General features: G+C 38.8%; 1 protein-coding gene across 2 annotated transcripts; it reads left to right on the forward strand.

Annotated features, from left to right (window-relative positions):
- The first annotated feature begins 3771 nt into the window (after positions 1-3771).
- On the forward strand, positions 3772-9092 carry LOC112191930 (putative leucine-rich repeat-containing protein DDB_G0290503). 2 transcript variants are annotated; one of them, XM_040516144.1, is made up of 4 exons: positions 3772-3962; positions 4083-6433; positions 7630-7988; positions 8108-9092. In XM_040516144.1, the coding sequence occupies exons 2-4, from the start codon at positions 4747-4749 to the stop codon at positions 8738-8740; spliced, it is 2679 nt and encodes an 892-aa protein (XP_040372078.1). In that variant the 5' UTR covers positions 3772-3962; positions 4083-4746; the 3' UTR covers positions 8741-9092. The 2 variants fall into 2 exon arrangements, with proteins under 2 accessions (XP_040372078.1, XP_024187183.1); XM_024331415.2 differs by lacking the exon at positions 3772-3962 and having other exon boundaries at positions 4001-4627; positions 4733-6433.
- The last annotated feature ends 9429 nt before the right edge of the window (positions 9093-18521 follow it).

The following is an 18521-nucleotide window of genomic DNA, read 5'->3' on the forward strand; positions in this document are numbered from 1 at the left end:
AGATAACTAACTTTGTAGCTTTTGGATTTCCTCAATGTCATCACCTGTTACAACCATGTCATCGACATAAATAATCAAGGCAGTTATTTTACCACACCGATGTTTAAGGAACAAGGTGTGATCTGAATTGCTCTGCCGGTATCCAATTTTCTTCATGACTTTGGTGAACCGGCCAAACCAAGCTCTAGGAGACTGCTTCAAGCCATAAAGAGACTTCTTCAATTTGCATACCACCTGCTATCCAATGGAAGTATCATATCCAGGAGGCAAATCCATATAAACCTCTTCATGTAGATCACCATGCAAGAATGCATTTTTAACATCAAATTATTGCAAAGGCCAATCAAGATTAGCAGCTAACGAAAGAAGTACCCGAATTGTGTTAATTTTTGTCACTGGTGCAAATGTCTCATCATAATCCACGCTATACTTCTGAGTATAGCCTTTAGCCACTAATCTTGCCTTGTAGGACCGAACCATTGAATTATGTTTCACTGTATACACCCACCTACAACCAACTGTTTTCTTCCCAAGTGGTAATGACACTAACTCCCACGTACAATTCTTCTCAAGAGCATCCATCTCGACTGTCATTGCTTTCATCCACTTCTCATCCTTCATGGCATCCTGCACTTTAATAGGAAGAGACACATAAGATAATTGATTAACAAAGGCTACATACGATTTAGATAACCTATGGGTTGATACATAATTAGCAACAGGGTATTTAGTCTTAGCACTTAGAGTAGGTTCATAATGTTTCGGAGGCTGACCACGGGTTAAACGACTGGGCAAGATTTTTGTGGGAACACTACCTAACACAGAAGGATTATTAGACAAGGAAGGATTAGGATATACCTTGGGTGATGATTGAGCAGGTGAGACCGTTGAAGGAGATGGAGAGATGGAAGAATTGTTTAAAACACCATCAGAAGATTGCAGGACCTCATCGGAAATAGGGTCTGAAATAGACTCCCCAGCCGATTGGTCGGACTGATCTGGTTGACCAAGTGGTAACACATTGCCCAAAGCTTCTTCTCCGGCCGAACTCTTGTTTTCCCTGTTTTCCGTTTCTAACTCGGATGATGGGTCGGTAGAGCTTCTGTCCTCCTTTTCCAGCTTCGTTCTTAAGTATTCCAACCTTGAGAACTCAGATGCCAGACTCCCATCTTGCCCATTGAACAAATTTTCATAATAATAAGACTTCTCCCCCTGACGAGGAGTCACATAAGGCAAGAAGTAACAAGTATCTTCACTGAAAGTAACATCCATAGTGACATAAAACTTCTGGGATTGAGGATGATAACATTTGTAACCTTTCTGATGAGAACCATACCCAACAAACTCACACTTAAGGGCTCTAGCATCCAATTTTGACCTTTGATTTTTATACAGATGAACATAGGCAACACAACCAAAGACACGAGCAGGAAGGGTATTAAATGATGGGATAGAAACGTAGTTAGACAAGAGCTCAAGTAGGATACGACCTTGAAGAATGGCAGATGGAAGGCGATTGATAAGATGAGAGGCACACAAAACGGCTTCTCCCCAAAGGTACTTAGGCATGTTAGCACTAAGTTAAAGAGACCGAGCCATATCCAAAATATGACTATTTTTCCGTTCAGACACCCTATTTTGCTAAGGTGTCTATGGACAGGAAGTTTGATGAGTTATGCTATGGTGTTGGAAATATTCCTGAAAAGAATGATTAACAAAATCACCCCCATTATCGGAAAGAAAAACCTTAACATGAGCATCATATTGAGTACGAACAAGACTATGAAAAGCTGTAAAGGCAGAGAAAATAGAATCTTTTGACTTAACAACCCAGGACAGTCAGGTAAAGTCATCGATGATTAACACAAAATATCGCATTCCAGAAAGGGTAGAATGTTTAGAAGGGCCCCACAAGTCTGAATGAATTAACTCAAAAGGCATAGTACTAGAATGAAAGCTGGAAGGATAACTAGATCTATGACGTACTCTTAGCCAAAGAACAAGTTTCACAACGCAAGCTAGAATCATTTATTCCCAAAAATAACGAAGGCATGGACTTCTTCATAACTCCAAAAGATGGAAGGCCCAAACGTCTGTGCCACAACCATAACTCACTCAGCAGATCAGAACTCAATGTCAGGGCCAAAGGCTGTTTCTGTTGCTTGTGTTCGTCCTGCGTACATGCAATCCAAGTGAAACATGCAGTCTCCCTTGCCAATGATCACCCGATTGTACATATTCTGAAAAACAACATACATTGGATAAAAGGTTACAAAACACTTATTTTGTGAATTGATTTGAGATATAGACAAAAGATGATGAGATAACGAGGGCACATAAAGGACATCATGTAACACAATGGATGGTGTAACCTGAATAGTCCCAATACCTAAGACTGGAAAAGACACACCATTTGCATTAGAGACATGAGATATACAAGGAGATGACATAGACACAAAGAAAGACTTGTCGTAGGTCATATGATCAGTCGCACAAGAATCAATTATCCATGTATCACTACCAGTAAAGTTAGAAACATGTAAAGCAATACTAATTTTACCTCGAGTTTCCTTAGGCACGGAAACATTATACATAGAAAGGTCTTGTCCTTCAACACCATAGAAATCAGCCTCTGGCACTAATTGGACTGCTGCTTTGCCTATCTGACCTCTATTCCCTCCAGTACTACTCGCTCATCTCCAGTTGGAATTGTTGGAATTAAATCTTCGCAGCTTAGGACATTGATTCTTGAAATGACCAACTTCCTTGCAATAGTTGCAAGTCATTTGGTTATTGATCGGAACCAGCCCTCTGTTATAATTCTGATTCTGTTGATATCCCTGATTCCGAGGTCGATACTGATTAGGAGATGGAACAAGATATAAATTCCCATACTGAGAAGGTTGAGGTGATCTACCTTGGATCATTAAACCAGATATTTCAGTATGAAGACCCTTGGCAGTAGCTTTGTGGCTTCATCTTTTTAGTATGAACACGCATCTTATCTTGCTCAGTCCTGTAGGAAGTGATGTCTGTTTCACAAGTCATAGGATTAGGATTTCTCTAATCAAGGTCCTGCCAGATTGTCTTCAAATTTGCATATATAAAACGTTGCAACAGGTAGTCCACTTTGAGTTTTTTGAAAGATTTGGCATCCAATTCATGAACACGAGCAAAGTCACTTCTATCATAATAGGTAGCAGCAACAGAGTCTCAAATTGCCTTGGGAGAATCAAAATTAGCAAATAATTGCATTACCTCTGGAGTCATAGTTTTGAGAAAAATTCTCATCACATTAGTATTTGCCGTATCCCATTTATCGGCCTTTGGTCCTGCAGCAGGTCTTGCAGTGCTACCAGTAACATAACTCCACTTTCCGATCCCTTGAATATGAATCTTCATAAACTTTTGCCTAATTTGTGCCATCAAGCTTGACACCAAACTTTGAGTTATCTGTTACATTTTGAACAACCACAACCTCACGAGCCAGCTTCTCCAGCCTGGGAGGCACTGGGGTCAAATCCAGCATCTTTCTTTATTATTATTTTTTTTTTTATAAAGAAGTTTTTAAATAAAGTGGAGATATGAAAAGTTGAAAAGCTTGTCTAGAGCTATGAAAAGTTGAAAGTGGAGGTATGAAAAGCTGGAAAGAAAAAAAAGGAACGGAGGCCGTTTCTTTCTTCTTCTTCTTTTTTATGGGTTATTGGGTTTGTGGGTTGTTACAGCAGAAAGGGTTTAATTAAAAGGGGAGGGGGGTTCTGCTGCAGAGTGTTGGGAGCTGTAAGATCACTAAGATGAACATGCGTGCTCTAGTGCAGCACGTGATGATACCAAGTGGGCGTGCTCCAAACCCCTAGTCGATCTGCCTCCTCTTCTTTTCTTCTCCTCTCTCTCTCTATGTCGGACTCGGATTCTATGCTTAAAATAATTATCTTGAATTTTACTGAGATATAGATTTAAAGGTAAGATAATGTCACATCAAAAAGTAACCGTAGTAATTTATAGTTTTTTTTCTAGCAAATTATAGTTGTACAGGGAAGCTAATTTCCTCTCTGTCACCCTTCAAAAAACACAAAACACAGAGGAGGATTGTACGTGAGGTCAGTGGCGGAAGCAGGATAGTCACCGCTCCGCACCTCCGGTCTGCTCACAGTCGCCGGCTCGCCGCACTTCCGCAGCTCCGATCTGCAGCTCTTCCTCAGTTCGGCTTCCACTAATTAGCTATCCCCAAGTAAGATTTCAGGCCGTTCCGTGCATTCAGATTGGAGTATGGAGATTTGGTTGAAATAATTGGTTACTGGCATCTGGGTTTATGAAATTTCAGATGAGACTATGACTCTATGAGAGAGACTGAGAGTTACGCCTGGCTGAGGATGAAGAACAAGGTCGCCTGACTGAGAGTTGGACGGGTCGATCTAAAACCGATTAATTGACCAAAAGAGCACAAAGATTAATCGGCCAAAAGAACACGTACAGCGGAGCAGACATTCTCTGATACCAAGTTTCTTCTCCACCAATCAAGTCCTATTACAAAAATATTATTACAAAAGAATATTCCTAATATAATGGCACGATTTAAGCCAGCATTGTCGGCCATCCAGGGTTGTGGGCCATCTTACCTTTGTCGGTATGACAATAACGCCTCTTTCTTCTCCTCGCTCGTTCTAAAGCGCCATTATTACGGTTTTCCTTGTTTTTCAAAGCCTTAGGGTTTTGCTTTTTTATGTCATAGCAAAAGCAGTGACCATGGAGAAGATAGCATCCGATTTGAAAGTATCGGAGTTGAAGCAGAGGAGTCTAGGCAAGGCGTACGAGACCTTGCATTCCCAAGCGTCTTCCATACTCGTTCTCAGCATTCAATGGAAGGACCTCCAGGAACACTTCGATTCGACCCGGAATGCTATCCGGACTCGTTTCGAAGAGCTTCAGGAACGAGAGAAGCAGTTGGAAGCCAAGGAGTCAAACTTGAAGTCGGAGATGGAATCCAAGAAGGACGAGTTGTTTGGAGTTGAGAAGCTGATTGATGAGAAAGTACAGGAGGTTATAGACATAAAGAGATCGATTCAAAAGCACAGTGAGGAGATTGAACGTGAAGAGAAGAGAGTCTTGCAAATACGGAAATTGGTTATAGACAAGGAGAGGGAGTGTAGATTGATCCAAAGACGGATTCAAGAGAGTGGGAAGAAACTGAGTTGGGTTGAGAGAAGAACTGAAGAGAAATTGAATGAGGTTGAGTGTAAGGAGAAGGAGCTGAACAAGTACCGTGAGGATGCTAAGTTGAAAGTGGAGCAGCTAAGTGTGATTGATGGGGCAATTGTGGAGCGTAACGAAATCATCGAGTCAAAAGAGGAGAAATTGAGTTGGATTGAGAAGAGTATTGAAGAGAAGTCCAAGTTGGCCAACTCTAAGGAGGAGGAAGTGAGAGCGATACAACGGTCGTTGAATGTATACCGTGAGAGTATTAAGTCAAAAGAGAGTGACTTAGATGCGATTCTTGAGTCGATTGAAGGGGAGAAGAAAGAATTTGATGTGAAAGAAGAGCAAATTAAAACGTTGCAGAGATTGATTGAGGGATGTGAGAAAGAGCTCAAATTGAAAGAGGAGACATTGAAGGAGGAAACACTGAAAGTGAAAGAATACAGTTTGCGAAATAGACAAATGGAGGAGTGGTCCTGCAGGCTTGAACTTAAAGAGAGGGAAGTTGAATTGAAAGAGAAACGATTAGAGTCAAAAATGGAGGAATTTAAAAAATGGGTTGAAGAACGAGGAAAGGATTTGAATTCACTCTCCTCGGAACTGAAAGTTAAAGAGTGTCAACTTGAACAGGCGGCCAAAGAGCTTGAGTTGACTAAGAAACAATGTGGTGTTGTTGCTCAAGTGAAGATTGGGCCATTGGAAAAGACTCCAGAGAACGATGCCATTGTTTCTTCATCTGCAAGTGATCAATCCAACATCAATATTACCGACGGTAGAAGTTTGCAGTTGTTCATGTATGAGCATATGAAGAGAAATGATTCAATAAGCAACAAGATCTCATCCTTTCTCCAACAAAAGGCATCAGAACCAGCAAAATTGGTTTTGGATGCAATGCAAGGGTTTTACACTTCAAATTTGACTGTCGAGAACGAGTTTGATTTGGTGCTTATTAGAAGGACATGCATTCTTTTGTTGGAAGAATTAAAGAGAGTCTCACCCCAAACTAATCCAGAGGTCAGAGAAGAAGCAATGAAGTTGGCCACTGATTGGAAGGCTAAGATGAAAGTGGGGAGTGAGAACTGGTTGGAGATTTTGGGTTTTTTGCGGCTTGTTACTACTTATGGATTGACCTCTGCTTATAATGAGAAGGAGCTTCACAGTCTTCTTGATATAGTTGCTCAGCATGAACAAGCAACAGAATTATCACGGGCCCTTGCTACCACAGATAAGGCACATGGTAAGCTCTTTATATCTGATTTATCTTTTGTGTAGGGGAGTGAAATCCCTATTTTACAATCCACACTCCATGCTTCTCTTTTTAGCAACTTAAATTTTGTATCTTAGTATATGATCTTTGAAAAAAAAAAAATTGTTTAGGGGTTATTTCTGATTGTTCTTACTCTTTTTAGGTCAGTAAATAGAAGTCTATATCAGCAGCAATATGCTTTCGACATGTTATGGAATGAGTTAATGATTAAAGGAAAAAATCACTTTACATGATATTGAAGTAAATTTCATTGTACAATATTATCCTGAACATGCATGTTATAGGCTTTAGAATGCTTCTTTGCCTTTTATAGAATTGTAACATTCTATAAACATTGACCCTCTTTAGTTCTTAATTGGTTAAGTGTTGTCCAACCTTTCCCTTCTTAGGCCAAGTTTGGATCTCAACAGACAATTTCAGAAATTGTCAATCCTATTGCAATTCCCTGATCAGGATTCAGGAGGGCTAAGTCTTTGTTTTGCATTCTCTGTGCTTCACTTTCCCATAATAATTACTTTCTCTGTTCTGATTCTACATTACTAAATGCTTATTGTAGAAGATTTTCCATAACTCCACATTATCTTTGAAATTCCATTAACAACCTTTTGTTCTTCTGCTCCATCTCTAGTTTATTATAGTACTGATGCCTTTGATGTGGAGTAAAGGGTGATCCAATGCTTATGGTAGGGTAACATTGGGTACATTCCGTATTGGATATGCCTTATGATTTTGGGTTTCAGAGCAGCACTAGAGAATAGTTAATAACTAAGAAGATTTCGCAAGCTATGATTTTAGACGACAGAATGACAGATATCAGAATTGTTTACTCTTTAGACCTCATTGATATTCTCTGCATGATGATTCCATATTTCCACCATTTTTGTAACTACGTTGTTTAAGGCTTTTCACTAATAGCATGTTTTGTTTTATGTTTTCCTCTCAGTTATCTCCTAAGAATCTAAGTTGACATATGTTCACCCACATATACTCTGCATCTGATACCATGTCATCCTAGATCTTGGTACTTGTAATTTACCAGGTAGTACTAATAGTTATGTTCATCCCGCCCCACAACTCACCACTTGACTGAAAGCATTAGTAGCACTGCTGTAAATTTCATTGATATCCTAAATCACTGACTTTCTTTTTTCGTTCCATCTGCGTAGCAAATAGCAACATCTGTTCTCCTATGAAAATTGAAAAAACAAAATCTCCAGTAGCCCAAAATGAAGCAACCATCTCTTCTCCAAATCTTCAGCAAGCTGCCACCACTATTGACGCAAGGAACTTGCAGGGGTTTCAAAATGAGCAGTTTCGTGAAGCCTGTGATTCTGCTGATTCTGCTTGGAAAAGTATTATTTATGATCTTATTGGAAAGAAGAGACTGATTGCGGCTGTTGGGTTGATTTACACCATGAAGTTATTTGACAAGTTTCCCCCAGTACAAATCTTAAAAGAATATGTTGATAATGGAAAGAGGTGCTGCAGGAATAGAACCAAGAGAAAGAATTCTCTGGATGAAAAGGTGACTTATATATCTCTTCTTTGGATATTCAACAGTGCTTCCTTAATAGTTATATCCAGAAACTCTTAGGAAAATGTACATCTATCAAAACTTGAATTTTCATTTTTTTTTTCTCACAGGATATGATTACAGACCAGCATATAGCAGATCTACGAGTTGTTATTCAATGTATCAAAGATTACAACCTCGAGTCTGAATGTCCACCTGAAGAAATTGAATCACAAATTGCTGCGCTTGAAATTGTTAAGGAGCGGAGACGTTTAGCGTTATCTTCTCTTGTTTTGAAGGTTGAACAACAGCAAAAGGTGCTGAAAAATGTTGAAGTACAAGAACAACAAGAGCAGAAAGCCTCCAAGGGTGAACAACAAGAACAGCAAAAAGAACAGAGAACCTCTGAGGCTAAACTACAAGAAAAAGTACAGCAGAAAGCCTCCAATAAGGTTGAAGAACAACAACAGCAACAAGAGAAAAACGCCTCCAAGGTTAAACAGCAAGAACAACAAGAGCAGAAAGCCTTCAAAGTTAAACAATTGCAGAAAAAACGGAATAAACGTCCAAACAGCACATTTGCCCCCTGGTTTGATCACCAACAGCAGTGTAAAAATAAATTTCAAAGAACATCTATATTAGCTGATAGACACCCGGACCACCCTGACTATCCGAATCCAAGTTCATCAACTTGGACACATGAAAGAAATGGATACCGTGACCAGTTTGGTACTGCCGTCAACAAGTATGGAAGTTCATGCTAATTATGGACATCCTGTGCAGTTTGGTACTCCTGCCGATGGTAGCGCTATTTATGCATACGGTGGGCAAATCTCGGAATAAATCAATCATATCCCCGCCCTCCTGGTCTCACTTGCTAATTAACCGTGAAGTGCTAATGTATAGATGGCACCATACGGTACAGTTTTGTAGGTTGCCTGCATTGTTCCCTCTATAATCTATTCTAGATTGGTTTTCCTACTGAAAGTTTCAATTTGAAAAAGAAAAAAAAAACATTCATTATATTACTTTGATGTACAGCAGAATATTTTAACTCTTTAACATTTTTGGCCGTTTGTACTACGGACATGGAAATTGCAGATGCACGTATTTCTGTATAAGCACTATTATGTTAACGGCAAGGATGAATATATCATTTTTATTTAAATTTCTGATTTTGAAGCCGGCAAAATCAAATAAGCAAGGATCACCTATAACCCTACAAAATTGTTGAGATACAGTATCTTCAAAAATTTCTTAAGCAGCTCCTCCTTTGCCATTGGCAACTCCTGTTAATTACACCACTTGGTTAGGGTTGCTGGACCTTAAGCTATCATGTTTAAGTTTAATCATTCTTTTTGGATATTGGTTTTTTTTTTGGATAAAAGAAAAGTTTTTACTTTTGGTCCCACCTAGATGTTAAACAATTAAGATTTAGAGCGAAAATTTTTACTGAAATAATGATAATAGAATTAATGTTAATTACAGGGTCACTTATCCTTAAATATTTAATTTTAAGAGTTGAGATTTAAAAACTTGAAATTCATTTTTGATAGTAGGACAACTTTCATTTTGGGGCCGTGACCACTTACCCAATTTTAACCTAAAAATTGCCCACTTGCTCCACTAAGAGTTTTTTGACCCCATTTATCCAATCTAACTTCTACTGACATAATTACCCTCATTTTAATCTCTCTCTCTCTCTCTCTCTCTCTCTCTCCCCCCTCACTGATTCTCTCTCTCCCTCTCTCTCCCCCTTCCCCCCCCCAGCCGGACTGCCAGATGTTGAGCCACGACGCCTTCAGCACCATCTTCTCCGAGATCGGTGCCGGCAAGCATGTCCCAGGCGTAATCTTCGCCGAACTCGAGCCCACCGTCAAAGCCCACCATCTTCTTCTCCGAGATCGGTGCCGGCAAGCATATCCCAGGCGTAATCTTCGCCGACGTCGAGCCCACACTCAAAGCCCACCATCTTATTCTCCGAGATCGATGCCGGCAAGCATGTCCTAGGCGTAATCTTCGCCGACCTCAAGCCCACCGTCAAAGCCCATCGTCCCAGTCGCTGCTGCTCGTGCTTGAAGCACCCGAAGGCGCTGGTCCCGATGTGGGAATTCGGGTCGGGTTTGTTTGATGGTCTACTGGGGGGCAGTAGACACATTATTGGCCCCAGTAGACTTTGATACGAGGGACATGGATCACTATAGTGTGGTGTTTTGATAAGTTACATGTTGTTTTCTGTGTATTAAAGTCAAATTATCTGTGAATCCTACAAAAAGGTGCATTTTTGGTGGTCTATTGGGAGGCAGTAGAAACATTAGACTTTGTATTGGGGGGCAATAATATGATTACTGGGGGGGGCAGTAATATGATTATAAATTGATCAATTGTTCTTGTAGTGTATTCATTTTGGTTTTGGGAGTTCATACAATTCACTGGGCGTCAATAATATGATTTTTCGGAGGCAATAATATGATTATTGGGGGGCAGTAATGTGATTACTGGGGGGCAATAATAGCCGGATTCTGGAATCCGGTCACCGGTCGTCGGAATCCGGTCACCGTTCTCCGGAGTCCAGTCACCGTTCGCCGGAGTCCGGTCACCGGTTGCCGGAGTCTGGTCGCCGGAGACTGCGCCGGCCACTAGTCACCGTAGCACAGCAAGGTGGAAGGTGAGTTCTCCCTCTAAGTGAGAAAGAAGGAGAGGGCAAAAAAGTCTCAAAAAAAAAAGAAAAAGGAATTAATTGGGTAAAGGGGAAATAATCTCTTAGAGTGTTTTGGGTAAATGGGGTTAAAAAACAGTTGGTGGAGCAAGTGGGCAATTTTTAGCCTAAAATCGGGTAAATGATCATTTTCCCTTTCATTTTACCTCCCTAATCTTTATACTCTGAATCACTTGTGCTCTTACACTTTTAATTTCATCATAGGTTACTCTGTACTTACTAATTTCAATCAATCTGATGCAATTCTTAGCTTTTTTTTACCAACTATTGTGTAATATATTTTAAAATTCTTGTCACTTGTGCTATAATTTTGCATTCCACGCTAATAAATCGTCATTCTACAAGGAATTCCAATAGAGTCATATTTTCATTTTACAAAATAATTGATGAAAAAAATTAATAATTGGACAAGATTGAGTAAATTAGAGAGCACAACTGATTTAAGGCGTAATGGTACAATTGATTAGAAGTGTAATGACACAATAGAGGGTACATGTGATGAAATTAGAATTGTAATGGTACAACTGATTTAAGGCGTAAAGGTCAAAGAGGTAAAATAAAATTAGCCTATAGTAATAGGTAAGTGAGTGTGTGTGCAGTCTTCGCCTAGCTAGCTAGCTAGTAGTCATCGAGTTCGACAATAGGATGAATCCTTTAAAGACCAAGAAAAATAAAAGACGTCAAATCATGATTCAGTAGAAATAGCAATCAACAAAAAAGATTCCAAAGCCTCAACAGAGGGGGCAAATAAAAGAAAATACAAGGGATGGGTCATTATTTCAAGGTGAATCCTGAGGGGAAAATACAACAAACGTCAACTAGTTGTAGTAGTCTGGTAAAATTGGGCTCTCCCAATCTTTGACCGTCCAGGTCAATTGCGGCTAAGTAGAAACACTGCAAGTCAACAGTGAAGTTCACTAGCTGTTGCTAATTAAGCATACAAGTAATTAGAAAATAGAATTGCGAGCCACAAGACCACATAGATGAAGCAAGAAAAATATTTGAACCACCTAGGAAATGGAACTGTAATGGATATGAAAAATGCTGTCACTCCGAAGAAAATACCCAACCGGTCAAGTACTTTAGCCACTCGGGGACAGTTGAATTGAATAAACTTGGCTACAAAGAAACAAGTAAATGAAAAAATGATGGTAATTGAGAGAAAGTAGAAGGTTACAGGGAGCTGAGTATAAATTTGGGCAGGAAGGAGAGCTATAGCAATGGCGGATGCCAAGCAAAACACAACAAATATCTCTGCCCAATCCAAGTTTCGGTACTTGGTGGTGGCTGGTTCCGATTGAGGAGCCACTCTTTGCTCTTGGTCCAAGCATCTAACTTTGTTGAGGAGTTGCTGAACTTTTGTGGTAAACTGGTAACCGGAAGGAAAAATGCCTTCAAATCATTTAAGTTGAACTTCATTTTTGGTATTGAAATGTAAATTACATTGTTTTTGTACATACTTCTTGTACATAATGAGCTACAACCACACTTGCAGTCATATATATGTGTTTTTTTTTTTTTTGGGTATACTATCTATCAGGTCGGTGACTCCCAAGTCTCAAATCTTGGAGATCTCCAGAGAACCATATTGTCATTTGTGTCTCATATGCACTGTCTTTTTCTTTTTTTTTCTCAAAGATAATGATCATATATATTATCCCATCTTATTTGGCTGTCTCTCTTTCTGAGATTAAAAAAATAACTGCATAGTTAAACTTGTAGAATGCGGCAGGCCGACTCTAACATATCCCTTTGCAATTTGTAATGTTGCATGTTTTCTGTTTCTTTCTTCTTGTTTCAATGAACTGTACCTTGTAAAAAAAAAAAAGGCCTCTGTTAAAAAAAAAAAAAACATTAATTCAGATTCTTTCTTCTATTAAAGTCGATCCTTCCGACTTTTTGTTTGGCCAATTCAATCCTTCAGACCTTAACCACTAGAATTAAAAGGATTGAAGATTGCCAAAAGGCTAATTAAGAGAATAGTCATCAAAGTAAAAGATGAGGCAAATTAAATTGTTGCCATATATCAGTTAAAATATCCTACAAATTACTCACGCGTACGATTAGTTATAGAAAGAAAATTCAGACATGATCTCTCTCGCGTGCAGCTTCTCTTGCAAGAACCAACAACATATATAGAATGCATAAATTGAGGTGGTATATATTCTCAAGTTCAACATCCTCGAAAACGGACAAGAAAACAAACTGAGTCAAATGTAAGTTGCATGAATTTAAAATTGTTCATACCATAGCCAGATATTTCTTCCAGGATCATGCACTCTGAATGAAATTTAGGAAGGGTACTAATGGAATTAGTGCTTAGGGTAACCTCCAACTAATGGAATTAGTGCTTAGGGTAACCTCCATTCATATCAAAATAAACTGGGCCAAGCAACCTAATCAGCCCAAAGCTAAGTGTAAACACCAGAACTATAATTAATTTCTTTGATTCACATGAAGAAAAGCCAAAGGTCCCAGTACTAAAACTAGGATTAGTTAGTGGTCTTATTTGTAGTATTCATACTGCTTGTAACTTCTTCCGTATGAATGCAATTATTTGATCAGTACTAAAACTAAGACACGATCTGAATTAGCTTGACTTTGAACTGCAAGTCAACGTACGGTTGAGTGAATTTTTCTTGCTTACTGAGCATAAATTTGAAATATATATTTATGTACTACTTGAAATACAATCAAACAAGATCTACTACTTGAATGAAGCGTGCCGTCTATTAAGTAGCCCTATCACAGTAACAGAAAAGACAATATGACTTACGAAACACATGGGAAAGTTGCAGATCGATAGAGTGCTCAATTATGTTGTAATTGACTAGTTTTACTATGGACCCTGTTGCCAACTCAGTCATTTTTCATGTTTTGGTCATATTAAGCACAGAAGTAATTACAAAAGAATATCACAAGCCATGAGACTGCGTAGATGAAGCATGCTATGCATTTGAACCAGACAGCCGGAAACGGAACTGTGATGGATATGAAGAAGGCACTGACGCCAAAGAAGATGCCAAATCGCTCGAGCACCTGAGCGACTGGTGGACAGTTTGAATGAACCAACTTGCTTGTGAAGAAACAAGTAAAGGCAAGCAAGATTGAAAGCTCGAGAAAGTAGAAGATTATAGGAAGTTGGGAGTGAACTTGGACTGATAGGAGAGCTATGTCGATTGCTGATGCCAAGCTAAACACCACAATTATCTTGGCCCAGTCTAAGTTTTGGGGCCGTGGTACTTGATCGTCGGGCACCACTGCTTCTGGGTCAGCAGGAGTTGGAAGACGATGAAATATTGGGCTAAGTTTCTGGACTAGCTGGATCAGTTTTGTAATAGCCGCAGCAAGATTCATTTTGCCTATTTAGTGGCAGACTGGCAAAAAGGGATAGAAAGCCAAGAACCAAAAAGGAAGGCAAGTTAACGTGAAAAAAAGAGTCCTAATGGTCCATAGTAGAATTTTCGTTTATATAGTGAAGAAAGTTCCATCTCCCTGGGTACACTATTTTAATGGCGGCTCATTGAGTTTGAATTGTCGGGCAGATAACAACCGCATGCCGCGATTGAGTCGCTGTCTCGGGAATACATCTCTCTCCTCTTTTGCAATTATTTTCTTCCCTATTAATTTACCTTTTCCTTCTTCCGACTTTCTTCTCTTCTTATGTGAAAGGATAATATTCATTAATTGTTGAAGGTCCTTGCCGCTCCTTTCTTCTCATATCTAATCTTCCATGCATGCGAGCCGATCACTGATCAATTTGAAAGTCAAATTGCCAAGAAGATGTAAATAGGTCTCATAGTTATGGAACTAATTAAGTCCTGATCAGCCCAAAGGCAAGTATAAACTCAGATTGGCCCAGCGAACTCCAGTTTAGCATCTCAAATATCAAACACCACAACTCTCACTCTCATGTCAGAGACCAAACACCAGACATTCCCTCAAGTTATTATATACAAAATCATCACAAATTGATTTCTCTGATCCTATAAAACAAAAAATCCAGTCACCAAACATTTTCCTGATTGTATTACACCATTTTAGTGATCTGACGGTTCTAGTAAAAAAAACAGAGACTTTTGTGGAGAAAATAATGTTTGGTCTCTCATCGAGGCGAGAGGATGGATGACGGACCGACGTCTGCATTTTTTTTGGGCTGCGGACGCCCTCTTTTGGTCAGAGTGGTTCCAAAGAGGACGTTTGCACTTTCGCTAAAGTGCGGACGGCGACGCTGCAGCTCGGATCGGGGAGCGACGGAGCGGCGGGGCTTGCCGGAAGAGGCCAGGGGTAGGGCGGACCGAGGTATGCAGTCGGTGGAGTAGCCGGCGACGTGGTTGCAGTGCTGCCTAGAAACCTGTAGTTGTAGGTGAGGTTGCTGCCCAGAACCTGCAACTTCGACCTCCTCCGACCTAGATCACTGCCCAGAACAGTCTGGGATGCCTTCGGCCTCCATCCGCCAAGCCCCGAGCCGCCGTCGGCACCTGGAACTCCGCTGTTGCGTCGCCGTCCGCACTTTAGCGAAGTGCGGACGTCCGCTTCAGAACCGGCCTCTATATATATATATATATATATATAGTTAGTGGGTGTTTTCCATTTTGCTTTTGTGAGGGTTTGAATAATTTTTTGGCTTTGTTGGTCAATGAAATCAAGGAAAAATATTTCAGATTAGGTCTCAAGCATAAAAGCTTGCCAATTTTTAAACAATTGTTTTCGTTGTTTGATTAAGGGATATTGTTTTCTATAAAGGTTTCGTCTATGAATATTTTTTGCAGATTCAAGATCTTTATCTAATTTTAAATAATTAATTGTAAATGGTCGACTAAGTGTACTTAATTGAGGATTTATGGGAGGGACGACTTCAAAGTCAGTAGCTGTGAAAGAATGTCTTGATGATTGTCCTAATTCATGAATCCTAAGATGTTGACTTGGTCTAGGATTATGAAAGTTGATTCTTACTGTGCCACGTTGTATTGTTCGATACAGTTTAAGTCAGATAAATTATGTTGTATGTTGATAGGTTGATGTTCAGTGTGAGAGACCATTCAGAAGGCAGATGGACATCTGACCATCTGATTGTGTGTGGAACTCTAATATTAGCATTTTCTTGACTGCTTTGAATTAAAAGAGTTTAATCTTTTGGGCTTTTACTTATGGCTTGAAAATTCATTTTTGTACCAGTGACTTTATAGTGGATTCTATAAATTAAGGCTAATGGTTGGGTTCCTTTGAGGACATTGTAACCTGAAGTTTTAATATTTAATTAAGGTTAAAGATTTTAAGATGTGAGGATCACTAAGACTAATTGTAAAATCTGGATAACAATCAAAATGGATTGGGCCATTGAATAAGCTTGACTCAATGATTCCTAGGGTACTGTCATTGAAGTCAGTGAATCTTGCATCTCTGAGGCATAGAAGTATAGAGGCATTTAGACCTTTTCGGGTTAATGGCTTAACGCCAATTTGGACTAAACCTATATGTAAAAAATTGTGACCATCTTTTTGTGTTTTTTGATTGACTCAGGGCTAAATAATTGACATATATATATATATACTAGTTTTCCTCCACACATGCTTTGCATGTGCAAGTGTTTTTTTTTTTTTTTTTTTTTTTCCAGAAAGAAAAAAAGATAATGGATTAAAACAGTTATTGTAGAGAGAAGTTAGTGGGAGACAAAAGTGGGTTGTGAGAATTTTTTTTGTTTATTTTTTTAATAAAAATACAATTTATAATTGTCATAATTGCCCTTGTGATTTAATTAATTCTCAAAGTTTTTAATATTTCAGGGTCATTTCTGTCAAATTTTTTAATTTTGGCTAACAAAGTCTCTTCTCTTAATAATAGTATAGACTAGTCTTTATTGACACATGCATCGCATGTGTTAAACAGTTTTTATTTTTATCTTTTAGAGGGGAAAAAAATTACATCTGTAAGGTGTGGGCAGTTTTATCTGTAGAAAGTGGAATTGGGAAGTTATATATGTAGAATGTGGGGATTTCCTATTTTTTCTGAATTTTTATTTTCATTTATATTTTGTTATTTACCATAATATCCCTTATATATTAAAGACTATTTTAAATTAAACTATAGTTTAAGGATATTTAAGTTATTTCACACCCACTTTGACTGACAAAGTGCGTGGGTTCTCTTAATAATAGTATATATACATATATATATATATATATATAAATTTGCGTGAGAGAGGACGGGGAGTGTAGGATAGAAAGAGTGTAAGGACTTGTAGAAGTGTTTCAGAAATTCAAACCGTCCAATATTCTTTTTTGTTTTGTCTCGTCAAAACCTCCAAAATTAGTTCGTGAATGAAGAAATGGAAGGAAATTACATAAAACGTACAAAGTTCAAAATCGTATAACACCAAAATTCAATTTGGAATTTGGTAAACTATAAACGGTAATCGTAGAAAATGTCACATTAATTTGTGTAAAAGATTATGTAGGGACCTTATTATACAACTTGAATGTCACAATAATGATTTTCAAGTAACACATCTACGGTTAAATTAGCTTTTCTTTGTTCATGGAGGTTAATTAGTAACTTAATTTTGTTGTGCCCAGTACTGTTACGGTGTTACCACGGGACTGTTGATCAATCACAATTCATCTAAATCCAAAGGTGAAAGAAAAAAAAAACCGACTTTAATGTAAAATTATTGACTTTCAACTTTTGATCAAAGATTAGGAGAACGAAGCTGAAATATTTGTCAAATAAATAGTAAGATTAAAAACCCAATACTAGTGTATATACTAAAAATATACTAAAATCCAAATCCAAACGAGTCTCTTTTATTTTTTTTTGGGCTAAGGGTAGGTTCTTCCTCTATTATTTGAACTTTGAAAAAATATGATGAGTCGAAATATAGCTGTTACACCAAAATGAAGCACAAGTAACCATGATCAAGTCCGAACAATAAGAGGATGTATCGAAATATAACTGTTACACCAAAATTGGCGCAAATAACCAACCAAACTGACCCTGTCCAAAAGAGAATAGCACACCGAAAGAACAAAGTGCTTGGATTAAATTTTGGACAAGCAGCTAATTGTATTACGTTGTTGTTTGACCATTCTGTTGCTCATTTTTGGGACAGAGGTAAGTGCAAATCATGATTGTAAACCAGAAGAGAGCATAGAGGAAGCAGATAGTTGATCTGAACCACAGAGGAAATGGAATAGTGACGGATATGAAGAAAGCGGTTACTCCGAAAAAGAGGCCAAATCGCTGGATCGCACGCCGCAGCCACTCCGGAGAAGCTGGAATGAATGAATTGAAATTGCTTGCACAGAAGCAAGTGAAGGCAAATAAGATAGTATAATGTCCTCCTCTGCGGCCCCACCAGACTCTTCCCACGTTCCCTGCCTATCTAAGAGACTTAGGTGGTGTTTGTTACATGGGATTGGATGGGATAGGACTGCCTTATCTAATAAATTAAGACTTATCCCATGTTTGGCTGAAACAAGGACTATAATAAATGAGACTATGTAGTCCCCAAATCAACATCAACACCTTCTTACATAGTCTCCCCAAATTTCACCGGACTGTGGAAGCAACGCTCGGTCGTTCTTCGCTTTTCGGCGCTCACTCACATCTTTCACTTCGGTCTCCTTCAACTAAACCAGGTTCAGTTTCTCTCTTTTCTCGATCATGCTCCCTTTCTTGCGTTAATCATTGTTCACTCTTTCCTTCAATCCCCTCTACCTTCTTCTTCTTCCCTTCAATCCCCTCTACCTTCTTCTTATTCTTCAATCTCTTTGGTGTCTGGGTAGTTAGATCTGCTAAGATTTTGATCAATTTGTTGTCTGAGTAGA

The sequence above is a fragment of the Rosa chinensis genome, chromosome 3, assembly GCF_002994745.2.
Source record: "Rosa chinensis cultivar Old Blush chromosome 3, RchiOBHm-V2, whole genome shotgun sequence".
Lineage (NCBI taxonomy): Eukaryota > Viridiplantae > Streptophyta > Magnoliopsida > Rosales > Rosaceae > Rosa > Rosa chinensis.